Genomic DNA, 16066 nt, shown 5'->3' with positions numbered 1-16066 from the left:
CAGACCCGGACCAAAGGCAGGTGCTAAACTGCTGAGCTGCCCAGGGATCCCCTCAATAGATTTTTATTTATTTTTTTTTTTTTAAATTTTTATTTATTTATGATAGTCACAGAGAGAGAGAGAGAGAGAGGCAGAGACACAGGCAGAGGGAGAAGCAGGCTCCATGCACCGGGAGCCTGACGTGGGATTCGATCCCGGGTCTCCAGGATCGCGCCCTGGGCCAAAGGCAGGCGCTAAACCACTGCGCCACCCAGGGATCCCTAGATTTTTAAAATAATTTTTTTAATGAGATTTGAGAGAGAGCGTATGAATGGGGGAGGGGCATATGGCAAAACAGATACTCTGCTGAACAACACCCTGGGATTATGACCAGAGTGAGGCAGATATTTAGCCACCCAGGTCCCCCAGAAATACAATAGTTTTTTGTACATTGATCTCGTATTCTACAACCTTGCTGAACTTGTTCATTGTTTCTAGTTCTGTGTGTAAATTCTGTAGGATCTTTTTATGTACAAGATTATGTCATATGTGAAGAAGGACAGATTTACTTTGTCCTTTCCAAATGACTTTTTTTTTTTTTTTTAAGATTTATTTTTTCATGAAAGATAGAGACAGAGACACAGGCAGTGGGAGAAGCAGGCTCGATGCAGGGAGCCTGATGCGGGACCCGATCCTGGGACCCCAGGACCACACCCTGAGCCACCCAGGGATCTCCAAATGCCTTTGGAATGCCCTTCCTTCTTTTCCTCCTTTCCTCCTTGGACTATATGATGTTGACTACAGATGGTGAGCGTGAACATCTTTCCCTTGTTCCTGATCTTAGGGGAAAGGCATTCAATCTTCCACCTTTATGTATGATCTTAGCTGCATAGATTTTGTAGATGTCCATTATCAGGTTGAAGTTTCTGTCTACGTCTTGTTTGTTGAGAGTTTCTAATCTTAAATGGATATTGGATGTTGTCAAATGCTTTTTCTGCATTTATTGAGAAGATCATGTTGCTCTTGTTCTTTATTAATATTACATTAATTGATTTTCAGATGTTAAGCCAATCTGGCATTCTTAGAATAAATCCTACTTCGTTATGATATGAGGTATGGAATTCAGATTGCTGGTATTTTGTATAGGAATTTTGTGTTTATATTCATGAGGTTTATGATTTGTATAGTTTTCTTGTGGTGCCCACTAGGGTATTTCTGGCCTAATGATTGGTAAAGTGTTCCCTTTTCTACTGTTTTCTGGAAGAGTTTGTGAAGGTTTGATATAATTTTCCCTTTAAATGTTTGGTAGAGTTCACGAGTAAAGCTATTTTGGCTAGAACTTTCCTTTGTGGGAAGCTCTTGTAGAAATTCGGGTTATCTGTTATCTTCTTGAGTTAATTTTGGTGTTTTGTATCCTCTTAGGAGTTTGCCCATTTCATTATCTACATTGTCTAAAGTTTTCCAATATTTTCTTGGAATCCTTTGATTTCTGTGAGGTTGGTAATGATAATTCCTCTCGACCTTCATTTCTGATGAAGGAGTTTGTGTTTTATTTGTTCTTTTCAAAAAGCCAACTTTGGTTTCATTTATTTTTCTTTTGTGTTTTTCTATTTTTTATTTTATTTATTTCTATGTCACCATTATTTCCTTTTTTTCTTATTTTGAGTTTAGTCTTAGACTGTTACCTTTTTTTTTTAAAGATTTTATTTATACATTCATAGAGATGCAGAGAGAGGGGGGGGGGGCAGAGACACAGGCAGAGGGAGAAGCAGGCTACATGCAAAGAGCCCGATGTGGGACTTGATCCCAGGACCCCAGGATCACACCCTGAACCGAAGGCATACACTCAACTGCTGAGCCACCTAGGTGTGCCTACTTTTCTGAGGGAGTTTGGAACTGTAACTATTGTGTTATATTAAGCACCAATTTTTAAAAATAAATTTATTTTTTATTGGTGTTCAATTTGCCAACATACAGAATAACACCCAGTGCTCATCCCTCCAACCAGTCACCCCCACCCTCCGCCCTCCTCCCCTTCCACCACCCCTAGTTCGTTTCCCAGAGTTAGGAGTTTAAGCACCAATTTTGGAACTTGGTCAAAGTGACATGAATTTGGGTCTGTGGGTTTCTTTTTTTTTAAACACTACAAAATTTCAGTGGCTTAAAGACGAAGATTTGTTTCTCTTTCATACCACGTGTTTATCATCTGTTGGCAAAGATGTTAGCTCCTTATAATCACTGAAAGGACCCAGACTCATAGAGTATCTGATATTTCAAAAGTTGTTGGTTTCAGTGCCAGCAGGAAAAAGAACTTGAAGATCTTGCCTGGCAGTTCACATCCTCTTGCCTGGAGAGGAGACACCACTATCTCTCACAACTCATTTTCTAGAGCTAGTCACAGGGCTGTACCCAGACACAAGGAGTTCCAAGTTCTCTAAAAAGGGAGAGCTGGAAATACTGGATATAAACACTGAAGATTGCCGTACTACCCTAGATTGATTGGGTCACTATCAGTGGATTGATTGCCTGATTAGGTACTTACAGGGTTTCCTCGCTTAACTTCTTGATATCTCTCTACAGCAGTGATTTTTCTTTTTAAAAAATTTTTTAAAAGATTTTATTTATTTATTCATGAGAGACATAGAGAGGCAGAGACACAGGCAGAGGAAGAAGCAGGCTCCATGCAGGGAGCCTGACTTGGGACTCCATCCCAGTTCTCCAGGATCACACCCTGGACCGCAGGCAGTGCTAAACCGCTGCGCCATCGGGGCTGCCTAGCAGTGATTTTTCTAATCCACAGTCTGATGATGTGACTGTTTAAAGCTGATCGTCATTCCTTTTCCTTTCCTTTTTCCTTTTTCCTTTTTCCTTTTTCCTTTATCCTTTTTCCTTTCCCTCCCCTCCCCTCCCCTCCCCTCCCCTCCCCTCCCCTCCCCTCCCCTCCTCTCCTCCTTTTTTTTTTTTTTTTTTATTTATTCATGAGAGACACAGAGAGAGGCAGAGACACAGGCAGAGGAAGAGGAGCCTGATATGGGGACTCGATCCCAGGACCCTGGGATCACGCCCTGGGCCAAAGGCATATGCTCAACCACTGAGCCGCCCATGCATCCCTGATCATCATTACTTTTCACATGAAGTCCATCTTTTCCTGCTGTCTGCATGCCCTGCATGATCTAGTCTCCAGTTCCTTTTATACCCATATCTCACTTTTTTCTTATACTCTGTCCTGCGACACTGGCCTGGAGATCCTTTAACATGCTTTACTCCCTTTGGCCTCTTGACCTTTGCCCACATTATGTCCTCTTGATGGAATATTGTTTCTTAGCTTCTCTTTCCTTAGGCTAACTTCTAATCCTCTTTTAGGTTGGAGCTTAAAAGTCCTATTATTTCTACTTTCCTATTTGAATTCAGAGCTTAGCCTTTGATTCCCATAGCACTCATTATTTCTGACAAAGCTATTGTGTGTCATTGTAATTACATGATTACTTGTTTGCCATTGTAACCTAATCTCTCACACATAGAAGGACTTGATACATGTTTGTTGAGTGGTTAAATTACAGCCTACATAGGGAAAAGTTAGTAGTGTCCATTATCAAGAAATTTAGTAATTAAAGGATCTGTATGCTTCTCATTTATGGCAAGGACTCCAAAGTTTGCCATTTATGAAAATGTGTTATTTTTTTTTAAGATTTTATTTATTCATGAGAGACACAGATACAGGCAGAGGGAGAAGTAGGAGGGAAGCCTAATGGAGGACTCGATCCCGGGACCCTGGGATCATGACCCGAGCCAAAGGCAGACGCTCAACCACGTAGCCACCAGGCGTTCCTGAAAATGTGGTTTTAACAGTGCTTGGAATATCTCCTGTTACCAAAAATATTTTGTATACCACATTTCACAAGTACTTTGAAAATTGGTTACATTATCTTTTTTTTTTTTTTAAGATTTTATTTATTTATTCATGAGAGAGAGAGAGAGAGAGAGAGAGGCAGAGTTAGAGGGAGAAGCAGGTTACATGCAGGAGCCTGATGTGGGACTGGATCCTGAGAGAGAGAGGCAGACACACAGAGAGAAGCAGGCTACATGCGGGAGCCTGACATGGGACTGGATCCTGGGACTCTAGGATCACGCCCTAGGCCGAAGGCAGGCATTAAACTACTGAGCCACCCAAGGATCCCCTGACAAGGTTCTCTAAGTTTAAAATGATGGATATGTATTTTTCTTTTTAAGATTTATTTATCTGAGAGAGAAAGAGAGGGAGAGCTGGGGGAAGGGTAGAAGAGAGAATATTTCAAGCAGACTCCCTGCTGAGCCCCACGTGGGGTTCCACCTCACAACCTGTGAAATCAAGTCCTGAGACCCAAGAGATCAAAGCCTGGGCTGAAACCAGAGTCAGACAGCCAATTGACTAAGCCACCCATGCGCCCCTAGATATGTATTTTTTTTTTAAGATTTTATTTATTTATTCATGAGAGACAGACAGAGAGAGAGAGAGAGAGAGAGAGAGAGAGAGATAGGCAGAGACACAGGCAGAAGGAGAAGCAGGCTCCATGCCGGGAGCCTGACATGGGATTCGATCCCAGGACTCCAGGATCACGCCCTGGGCCAAAGGCGGGTACTAAACCGCTGAGCCACTGAGGGATCCCCATAGATATGTATTTTTCACTTCATATATCAGATATTTTTTATTGTGCCTTAATTTTCAGTAGCTTCTTAATAATCTACATTGTTATATTTAAAGGCTGTTATTTCCATTTTTGGTTATTTTTGAGTAATGCTTTTAGATATCTCTTTGTATCTTGAGCCTTTTCCTTTCGAACTAGTTTCTCAGGGTGAATTCCCAGGAATGATATTTCTGGTTAAGGGCAGTTGTAGTGGTTAAGAGCATGCTTAGTTTTGTTCATGGATGGTAGCAAAATAGCATTAGGATTATAAACTATATCTGCACAGCCCTTGTTATTCCAAGAAATAAAACTGCAGTGTTTAACATGTTTTGTGGTCCTGTTTTTCACTTTTTTGTTATTGTTGTTATCTTTTCTGCGTTGGGTACCTTAGCCCTTGAGAATATGAATATGAGCAGCAAAATGAAAGAATAGGCTCAGGAAATATAATTTAGGGAGTATACTAGTTAAGTTTTTTTTTTTTTAAGATTTATTCATGATGGGGGGGCGGGGCAGAGAGGCAGAGACACAGGCAGAGGGAGAAGCAGGCTCTATGCCAGGAGCCCAGTGTGGGACTTGATCCTGGGACTCCAGGAACATGCCCTGGGCCAAAGGCAGGCACCAAACCGCTGAGCCACCCAGGGATCCCATAGTTAAGTTTTATTTTGAAAATAGCCTTGCTGGGGATCCCTGGGTGGCTCAGCGGTTTAGTGCCTGCCTTTGGCCCAGGGTGTGATCCTGAAGTCCCGGGATAAAGTCCCACGTCAGGCTTCCTGCATGGGGCCTGCTTCTCCCTCTGCCTGTGTCTCTGCCTCTCTCTCTCTGTGTCTCTCATGAATAAATAAATAAAATCTTTAAAAAAAAAAGAAAAAGAAAAAGAAAATAGCCTTGCCCTTCTTATACCATGTGTTTCGTATTAAACAGTAAGTCAGTTTTATGAGATTTATATGCAAGTATACTTACTACCTTTCTATTTTGAGATTTTTTCCCCCACACTAATCCCCACATAAAACTAAATTTTCAAAAAAATGTATAAGTTGTCCTGTAAACTAGAAAATAACTGCTTTTTAATAAGTAGGGATTTTACGTATAAGGGGAATTATTTTATTTTGGATTTAGGTAGTCCTTTTAAATAGCATTTTTATTACCAAAATACGGAGGGTAATTCATTTTTTAGTCCACATGGTTTGTTTAGGTCAGAGTTATTTGATCTCGCTTATGTTTTCTGGCTTACCTTTTGTTGTTTACTATTGAAATCTAGGGATCTTTTATTTAGTTTTTGAATTGTCATTTTAAGTAAATTGGTAACTTATTCACATTTGTAAAGTTTTACTGTACATTTAATGAAAGGGATACACACACAGAAAGTGCATATTTGACTTGTTTTTCCCTTCGTTTAGAAATCTTTTAATCATTCAGAGTCAATTTTCATAACAACAGTTTGTCTCAGAAAATTTTCCTTTTTTCTCAGTAGTTGAAAGCTGTTTCCAGAGATTTGTTCATCCTAGGTAGAGTTCTAGACCACTTCAATTTCACGTTTTCTGATGTTATCCATCATACTTCTAAGAGGGTTAGGTTCACTTTTCAAGTCTTTCACAGTTTTGTTTTTTACACAGCAGCAACAGTCAAGCACTTCATAAAGGAAAGCCAACACCACTAAAGATACCACTGTAAATATAAATAAAAGCAGAATGACAAAGCAGGCAGTGTTCCAGTTATCATGAAAAGGGTAAATTTTTTGAACTTGAAAACCAAGGTACTGATAAACAGATGTAGTGGTTTCATTCCAGAGGCTGGAGCTTAGGGAGGCCATTCTTAGGGATTCTACTTCTTTTATTTCTCTTTTGAATCTGTACAAAGGTAGAAAATGAATAAATGTAACCAAAGTCTAAAGATTTGTCAATTCAAGTCTCAGTACAAAGGTTTGTTATTAAATTTTTATAGGTAATGTGAGTTGTTTTCTGCCAGAATTAATGCCCAAATGGTATTTTGAATTTTTCTGTATCTTATGGCAGTGTACCCTATAAACTGTACTATATATTTTTATGTGTATCATTTGTTAGACAAATATGTAAGTTTAAGATTTCTGAACAGAAATTAATGCTAATAGAAGCAGAAAAAGAAGCTGAATTGGGTTACAAAAAAATCTTAGTGTTTTAAGGTGGTGTTCTTCACACTATTCTACCCCCCCCCCCCCCCCCCACAAGGCTTTTCTCATTACCTTTGTGGATCCTTCTTACCTTGTTGGCTCGGTGTATTTTTATTTCCAGTCCTTAAAACTTCGAGGACAGGTGACCTAAATCAGGAAATAGTGGCTAAGTGAAAAACCTTAGAGAAAGAAAAGCTAAATAATGACAGTTTTCAGAGTAAGTTCAAGTTGCCTATGAAAAGACCTTAATCTTAGGATTTTTTTGTTATGTATATGATAGTATTAACTGTTTTATATAGATGAATGGGGTATGGAGATGTTTTAAAGATTGATTTATTCATCAGAGAGACAGAGAGGCAGAGACATACGCAGAGGCAGAAGGAGAAGCAGGCTCCTCACAGGGAGCCTGATGCTGGACTCGGTCCCAGATTCTGGGATCACGCCCTGACCCGAAGGCAGATGCTCAACCACTGAGCCACCCAGGCATCCCGTAGATGAATTTTTTAAAAAATAATTAATTAATTAATTAATTAATTTATTCATGGGAGACAGAGAGAGGCAGAGACACAGGCAGAGGGAGAAGTAGGTTCCACGCGCAGGGAGCCCGACGTGGGACTCAATCCCGGGTCTCCAGAATCACACCCCGGGCTGCAGGCGGCGCTAAACCGCTGCGCCACCAGGGCTGCCCCCGGAAATGAGTATTTTAAATCAGTATATTTATCTCAGGTATATTGATTATTAAATTATCATTCCATTTTACAAAATTAACCAGTGAGTTAAGATTTTAGTATTCTTTTTTTTTTTTTTTTTTTTAAGGATTTTATTTATTTATTCATGAGAGAGACAGAGAGGCAGAGACACAGGCCGAGGGAGAAGTAGGCTCCATGCAGGGAGCCCAACGTGGGACTTGATCCCAGATCTCCAGGATCACACCCTGGGCTGCAGGCGGCGCTAAACTGCTTGCCCAAGTTTTAGTATTCTTGCATTAAGATTTACTCTTTTGACCTCATGCTTGTTAGCCTTTAAATGAGATTGAAGATTTTATTATCTTGATCTTTCAAAAATATCCTTTAAACTTAAGAAATTATAAGATGCTTTTATACTAAGAAATTTTTGGAAATAAGAGGAAGAAGTTCCACTTCCTTAATTCAATGACTGTTGTCAGTTTGCTTTACTAGGTTTTCATTCATTCTTATAAATGTGTATCAAATAGTTTTCTAAATGGCGATATTTGTGTGTGTATATTTCAATTAAAGGAAACTTAAAGGTAGTTGAAGAGTATGAGTATAATGAGGGGCACCTGGGTGGCTCAGTCAGTTGGCCGTCTGACTCTTGGTTTTGGGTGGGGAGACTGAGCCCCATGTGGAGACTATGTTGAGCAAGGAGTGTGCTTGAGATTCTCTCCCTCTCAATCTCCCTTTGCCCCTCCCCCTGCTTGCACATGCATAGTCTCGCTCTCTCTAGAATAAATCTTTAAAAAAAAAAGTGGGATGTTTGGGTGGTCTATCAGTTAAGCATCTGACTCTTGATTGTGGCTCAGATATTGATTTCACGATTGTGAGATTGAGAGCCCTGCATATTGGGCTTTGTGCTTAGTGCGCAGAGTCTGCTTGGGATTTTTTTCTCCCTCTGTTCCTCCTATTTGTGCTTTCTCTCTCTTCCCACAAAGTAAGTAAATAAATCTTTATAGTGTATGTTAATGAAATTGAATTTAAATTAAAATATTTAAAAATAAAAAAATGGGGGATCCCTGGGTGGCTCAATGGTTTAGCGCCGCCTTCAGCCCAGGGTGTGATCCTGGAGACCCAGGATCCAGTCCCACATCAGGCTCCCTGCATGGAGTCTGCTTCTCTCTCTGCCTCTCTCTCTCTCTCTCTGTCTCTCTCTCATGAATAAATAAATAAAATCTTAAAAAAAAAAAAAATGAAGAGCTGAGAAGGCCTGAGTAGAAGCCAAATCAAAACAGAAATAAATAAATCAACCTTTAAAAGATAAGAGTATGATGAGCCCTTCCCTATATGGTCAAAACATAGCTTCACTTATTAATTCATCTATACATCCACCCATTTGCTTCCACCTGTAGATTATTTTGAAGCAAATCCTAGACATCATCACTTCATCTAGACATAACTCAGTGTATATCTCTTAAAAGGTAGAATTCTGTTTTTAAATATAACCACAGTATCATTTTCACACCAAAAATGAAAAAGTGACTTAAGAAAACCAAAGCCATAACAGTATAATTCCTTCAATTTGTCTTCTTTATAAATGTAATTTTAAAACTTTGATGTCGGTAAGTTAATATTTTCTAAGGTTTTTGTTTTCTGTGTTATTTTTTAAGTATAAACTGCCCGACAATGGGGCCTGAAACTCAAAATCCTAAGACCAAGAGTCACATGCTCTACTGGTTGAGCCACCCAGGCTCTCCAAAGGTTTTTGTTTTCTATCTTAAATCACATTTGCTTGGCAAGTAACTTCACCTCTCCGGATGGACTTGGTTTCTTCTTTGTATTTTGAGGGTTAAATTAATGCTCTGAGGCCAGAAGTAAGGCTTAAATTCATTTTTTCTTTTTGAATTTAAGAATCCTTCAGTTTCATGGTTTGTGGTGATCCTTCATCTTGAAATGAGGGACAACAGACTAATGGACAGTAATTGAATCAATTGCTTTTATTAGTTCTGGGACATATAAAAATATATTGTCCGGAACACTGGTATGTGAGGAACTTCCCAGTATATTACAGTGTTTTCAAACTGTTTGGGGATCTAGCCTTTTAGAGTTACCCTTTTCTTTCCTAAACATTTTCTCTTCCTAGTGCATTTTTATAGAAAGAAGGGCTGCTATGTTGCATCCTTCGAGGGAGCACCATTCATATTGTATTGTAAGGTGCCATTCACGTAGAATACACTGTAAGTGGTGCCCCTTCAAGTCTAATGTGGATGTCCTGATAGTCCACTTGTCCAGCTTCTGCAGTGTTTCTGCCTCTGATTTTAATCACCACACACCCAAGTAGTCATGTAACCCTTAGTAACCAACTCAAATGGAGAGAATGTTAGTTCCTTTTGACCAGCCTTCATCACAGGGTAGTGATGGGTGTGTACACACTTGCAAATGCCTAAAAAATACTCAGCTTTGGAACTCCTTTAAAATTTTTTAGTACAACAAAAATACGCTACTCCTGGAAAGGGTAGCACACATTGTTAGTTATTTTTACTTCAGTGTGAATGAGTTTCAGGTCCTTTTTGAGAGACCAAGCACATAGAGGAGGAGAGGAAGAATAGGATCTTGAGGAATGTGAGAACAGTGCCATTTATTATATTGGTAGGTAGAAAGCATGGGAAGAATCACTGGAGGGCGTACCTTATAATTTTACCTGGACTAACCTAGGACCTCTCCAGCATTAATGCTTAATATTCGTTAGACTTTCTGTTAAGGCTTTTCAGGTTGATTCTTTTGTTGTTTTGTTTTATAGTAATCTCTCCACCCAGTGTGGAGCTTGAACTCACAAGCCTGAGATCAAGAGTCACATGCTCTACTGACTGAGCCAGCCACGCAGGTGCCCTAGGTTGATTCCTTTTTAAAATCTGGGGATTTCCTCCCACATTATGTCCTTTAATTTAATGTAGGGGCACCTGGATGGCTAAGTGGGTTTAGTGTCTTGACTTGGTTTTGGGTCAGGTCATGATACCTGGTTCTTAGGTTGTGAGATTTTGCCTCTAGTGGGGCTGTGTGCTCAGTGGGGAGTCTGCTTGGGATTCTCACTACCTACCCCGTCATGTGTGCACTTGTGTGCTCTCTCTCAAATAAATCTTAAAAATTAGTTTAATGTGCCTTATTAATTAATGTTAACTTAAAATGTCATTTCATTATTGATTTCAGAAACTTGTAATTTTATTTTCTTTACATTATGATTTTAAATAAAAATTAAAAGCTTCATTAATACTGTCTCCCTAACATATCAAACTTTTGTTTCTTTTCTCATGGTAATTGGCTATATAAATCTATAACTCATACTTCGTTGAAATTATATTGGAGTTATTACTTTGTATTTTAGCTTTTTATGAGTAGGGATTTCTCATTTGTATTGACTTTATTTTTTTTTATTTTATTTTATTTTTTTTTATTCATTTGTATTGACTTTAAAACTGAGGAGAAATTGTAAAGACTAAGTTTCGATTTCAAAATAAAAGTTTAAAATTACCAGAAAGTTGGTTTAAGAAACTTTGTTCTATTTATTTTTGAGGTGCAAGTGAATTAGTTAAAATTTTAACTTTACATTCTATTTATTTTTTTAAAAAGATGTATTTGAGAGAGTGCACAAGTGTGAGCATTGGGTGGGGGAGGGACAGAGGAAGAGAGAGTCCCAAGGAGACTCCCCACTGACCATGGAGCCCTCTCTCTGGTCGATCCCATGACCCTGAGATCACCCAAGCTAAAACAAGGAGTCAGTGTTTAACCAACTGAGCTACCTACGTGCCCCAGTATTCTATTTATTTTTTTGGGAAATCAAGTGAACTTTTTAAAAATTTTCAAGCCCTCTCATGCCTCACTCCCCCCCTCCCCCAGAAAAAATGGAGGGGGAAGGGAGAAGGTGGACAGACACAAACAAAAATTCAGTTATTTGAAGTTAACTTGTACCTATCAATGAACTATTCTGGTTAAAATTAGTATAGTGTATCCATACAATTGATTATTACTGTGAGATAACTGTGTAATGATACTGAAAGATTTCTAGGAGGGCAGCCTGGGGTGGCTCAGTGGTTTAGTGCTGCCTTTGGCCCAGGGTGTGATCCTGGAGACCCCGGGATCAAGTTCCACGGTCAGGCTCCCTGCATCGAGCCTGTTTCTCTCTCTGCCTGTGTCTCTGCCTCTCTCTCTGTCTCTGTGTCTCAGATGAATAATAAATAAAATCTTAAAAAAAAATATTTCTAGGATCTGTTAAGTGAAAGACCCAAGACACAGGACAGTTTGTATAAGAAAGGGGGGAAATATATACCTTTTTATTTGCTGTATCTGCACAAAAGTTTTGGAAGAAGATATACAAGAAACTAATAACAATGATTACTTGTGGCGTTTGGTTGGAGAGTAGAGCTGGGAAGCAGGGAATCTGTGTGAGATTTCTCAAGATATATCTTGTTATATTTTAGTTTTTGAACTATTTGAATATAGTACTTACCCAAAATCCAGACTAATATATTTTATTTTATTTTTTAAGATTTTATTTATTTATTCATGAGAGACAGAGAGAGAGAGAGGCAGAGAGACACAGGCAGAGGGAGAAGGAGGCTCCATGCAGGGAGCCTGACATGGGACTCTATCCCGGGTCTCCAGGATCATGCCCTGGCTGAAGGCGGCGCTAAACTGGTGAGCCACCACCCAGGCTGCCCTGGACTAATATATTTTTAAAAGTATTTGTTGCCTTGGTTTTATGTACCTATTGTGTTATATATCTATTTGTGTTAAATATCTATTAAAACATTTATTGAGTTTTCTGGATACTTCTAAAAAATTAAAACTAGAATCTGTAAACACTGTCATTTTGATTAGAAATGTTTAAGCAAAAAAAAAAAAAAGCAAAAAAATGTTTAAGCAGTTTAGGAAGAGTATATACACATGTCGTAAATGACAGTTTGGGTTGTAAATGATGACAGTTTGCCTTTTATGTGAGTGTATTGATAACTGATAAACAACTCAAAACATTCACTCTTTAGTTAGCTTCTGGGCATATCTGAAAAAAGTAAACCCTGCAATATGGAGTCATTTTGTACCTTAGATTTAACGTGATTTATTCTTTTTATGTACAGTGAGCTAGCAATTTTTTGTGCTAAATTAAGGGTAAAATCTAAAACTTAATTTGATGGAGTAGACACAATTAGACATGCAGGAAGATGATATTAGGATTTTCTCATATTCTAAGACTATTTTTGAAATTAAGTTGTAAGTTTCTGTCAAATACCTGCTATAAGCATGCTTTATGAAAAAAAGACTGGTAAAAAAAAATAGATTGTATACTGTTTTTGGATCACCATCCCCTTTAAACTTTCAGTACAGGGGCACCTGGGTGACTCAGTTGGTGAAGTGTCCACCTTTGGTTCAGGTCAGGATCCTAGGATCCTGGGATCGAGCCCCGAATTGGGCACCCTGCTCAAAGCAGTCTGCTTTTCCCTCTCCTGTCCTTCACTCTCCACTCGTGCTCTCACTCTCTCACTTGTGCTCTCAAATCTTAAAAAAAAAAAAAAAAATTTCATTACAGAAATGGGGAGTGTTAAATACCATATATATAATATATATATATAAATATATATAATTATATTTTTAAAAATTTTTTTACTTATTCATGACAGAGAGAGGGGCAGAAACACAGGCAGAGGAAGAAGCAGGCTCTATGCAGATCGATGTGGGACTTGATCTCAGGTCTCCAGGATCAGGCCCTGGGCCAAAAGCAGCGCCAAACCGCTGAGCCACCTGGGCTGCCCCTATATATATATTTTAAAGTTTATTTTTGATATATTCTCTTCACCTATTTTTCCTCCCATTTCAGAAGGCCCTAGTGAAATATTTATGGAGACAGAACTTAAAACTGTTTTGGGGGCAGCCTGGGTGGCTCATCGGTTTAGCGCCACCTTCAGCCCGGGCATGATCCTGGAGACTCGGGATGGAGTCCCACGTCAGGCTCCCTGCGTGGAGCCTGCTTCTCCCTCTGCCTGTGTTCTCTGTCTCTCTCTCTCTCTCTCTCTCATGAATAAATAAATAAAACCTTAAAAAAAAAACAAACTTCTGGAACAAAAAAACTTCTGGAACCTTGAATTGTCAGATCAGAATAAAATTATGCTTTTGCTCTAATTAAGGTAAAAGCCCTTGAGTTGAATTCTCTAGTGCTTTTTTAAACACACCACTTTGAAATATGATCAATTAATGATATTGGCCTTTAAATATAGAGCAGCTCACCCGGCCCTGGAACTGAGATGCACCAAGCGTTTAGTCAGGTGAAAAAGCAATGAACCTACTACATCTGTGCTAACTCTACATATATCAGAAAGATGTAGCCTGATTATAGTGCTAATAATGGGGGTGGTAGAGGTTTTTCTGTTTAGAGTTTACCTGAAATTTCAGTTCCAAGTTAACAGTTTTATTTGACAAGGTTGTTTTTATCTGAGACTTTTTTTTGGCTCCCATACTTTGTACAGCAAGCAGGAATATTTTCTAGGTAATTAGCCTCATTGTTCTGAACTTGGAGAGCTCTAATATCTTCTTACAGCAACCTTTGGGCTTTGTAAGGTATGCTTTGGTCATGCTGACTTAATGCTGAATAAGAAATAGAAGGAATAAAAGTTTTGAAAATAATCTTTTAAAATTTAAATAGATTTATCAGCAAAGAAAAGGTCTGAAGTTGGATCTTTAGGTTGATATGTCTGAGTAATACCCTGGAACTCTAGGATCTTCTACATAATTATATTTTTATGCTCAACTCTTTATAAAATTAGAGATTTGGCCAGTAGTTGTACAATTTTTAGTGGACATGAATAGTTACTCTGAGCCATGAAAGTGATCTTACTACCTACGTTGAAAGGTACTATACCTTCTTCCCTAACCAGTTCTTCTTAAAACCTATTTTTATTTTAAAATGCAATTTATCAAAAAGACTTAATCGGTGTTTATTTTGAGGAATCAGTTGGAGAATAATTTTAACATTATATTGAAATATGGTTAGGGGATCCCTGGGTGGCTCAGCGGTTTAGTGCCTGCCTTCAGCCCAGGGTGTGATCCTGGAGTCCCGGGATCCAGTCCTGCGTCGGGCTCCCTGCATGGAGCCTCCTTCTCCCTCTGCCTGTGTCTCTGCCTCTCTCTCTGTCTCTCATGAATAAATAAATAAAATCTTTAAAAATATATATGCTTATAGGCATTTCTGTGGCATATAAAAAATGAAAGGCTATTTAAGAAGGTTATCATTTAATAATAGGATGACTTGTATATTACAGAAATACAGGTTTTAATATTTATAAGAAATTATTTTAGGTAAAATGTTAGGAAAGTCTGAAGCTCTGCAAATGATCTCTCTGGTTATAGGATAATGCAGCCTATATAACGGTACCTTTATGGTCTTTTTATAAATCACAGTCATTAAAATTTCTCGGCATTCTTTGCATCTACACTCAAAGTCAAATAAACCGTTTTGAACTATTTTCTGTATTTGTTAAAAAATATAACAAACTTTCCTCTAAGTAACTGCTTTTTACCAGCCAATACAATTTGCACATATAATCAGAAAGCTTTAGTCCAGGATTCGTTTTTAGTCTAGATTTTTCTTTAAGAAAAATCCTTTGTTAAGGCAGACCAATTTGCTGAAATGAAATAGCTCAGAGAAAATAAATTAGCAAGTAACCACTTAACATTAAATGCTTATGGCTTACTCTGAGGTCTGGATATAGATCAGGTTCATAGAAAATCTCATGAATTTTCCATAAGGCACAGATGGCAAGGGTGCTTATCAAATAGCACAGGCAGTCTTCACATTTTCATAATAAAATCCTACCAAGCAGTGAAATGAATACATTGCTTTTTTTGATCTTTATAGGAACAAAGCTTTCTGCTTGGTTTTTATGGTAAAATATTTTTATATTACATCATAAGGACATGTATTACTAAATGAAAAAGATTGTATAAACCTACCTCTTGTCTGAAGGCTGCTGTTGAAGCGATGGTATCGTCTGTTTGTAATGCAGTCCAGTGCACATCCAAGATGGAGCTGTGCTTCTATTGGTTGAACCACAGTGCAGCTGACAGTTTCCTCTTCGTTCATTTGCATTAAGTCCTGCCACCCTTAAATGTAAATCATTCATAAACTTGAATAGAGCTGTCTGGGATATCAACTGTCACCTCTTTTTCTTGCCTTATTTTTTGTCCTTAAGCTAAATTTCTGTAAAGGAGTTTGAATTAGTAACAAACTGATGATTCCTTAATGTTTAATGGTAAGGTTTTGGATCCTTCAGTGAATATTTCACTGCTCAGGCTAAAAGGTAATGTCGAGAGAGGTAGTAACCTAGGAAACAAACAGTCCAGGTTTACCAGCTTGATACTTCCTTTAGGAAGTGGGCATAAAATCTCATAAATGATATTTTCTTTCCATACTTGTGTTGTATAAATCTTGCCCTCTGGAAGTGATTATTTCTATGTGGTGGTTTGATTTAAGAGAAATTCTAAGGGAAAAGAAGGTTTTCAGTTCTACTAGTAGGGAGAGGGTTAGTTTTGGTAGATATACTATTGACATTAAAAAGCAG

At 38.4% G+C, this 16066-nt stretch overlaps 2 protein-coding genes across 3 annotated transcripts in view; one reads left to right on the top strand and one right to left on the bottom strand.

Moving 5' to 3' along the window:
* The window catches only part of GTF2E2 (general transcription factor IIE subunit 2), an 80329-nt gene that overhangs the window by 12657 nt on the left and 51606 nt on the right, over positions 1 to 16066 (top strand). The window lies entirely within an intron of this gene.
* Positions 5959 to 15558, bottom strand: SMIM18 (small integral membrane protein 18). Its single transcript, XM_072776335.1, has 3 exons — positions 15459 to 15558; positions 6881 to 6936; positions 5959 to 6490 (listed from the first exon to the last, which is right to left on the bottom strand). Exon 3 carries the CDS (start codon positions 6451 to 6453, stop codon positions 6157 to 6159), a length of 297 nt encoding a protein of 98 aa, XP_072632436.1. The 5' UTR covers positions 6454 to 6490; positions 6881 to 6936; positions 15459 to 15558; the 3' UTR covers positions 5959 to 6156.

The sequence above is a fragment of the Canis lupus genome, chromosome 15 (genome assembly GCF_048164855.1).
Source record: "Canis lupus baileyi chromosome 15, mCanLup2.hap1, whole genome shotgun sequence".
Classification (NCBI taxonomy): domain Eukaryota; kingdom Metazoa; phylum Chordata; class Mammalia; order Carnivora; family Canidae; genus Canis; species Canis lupus.
This window is presented reverse-complemented; position numbering and strand designations above follow the sequence as displayed.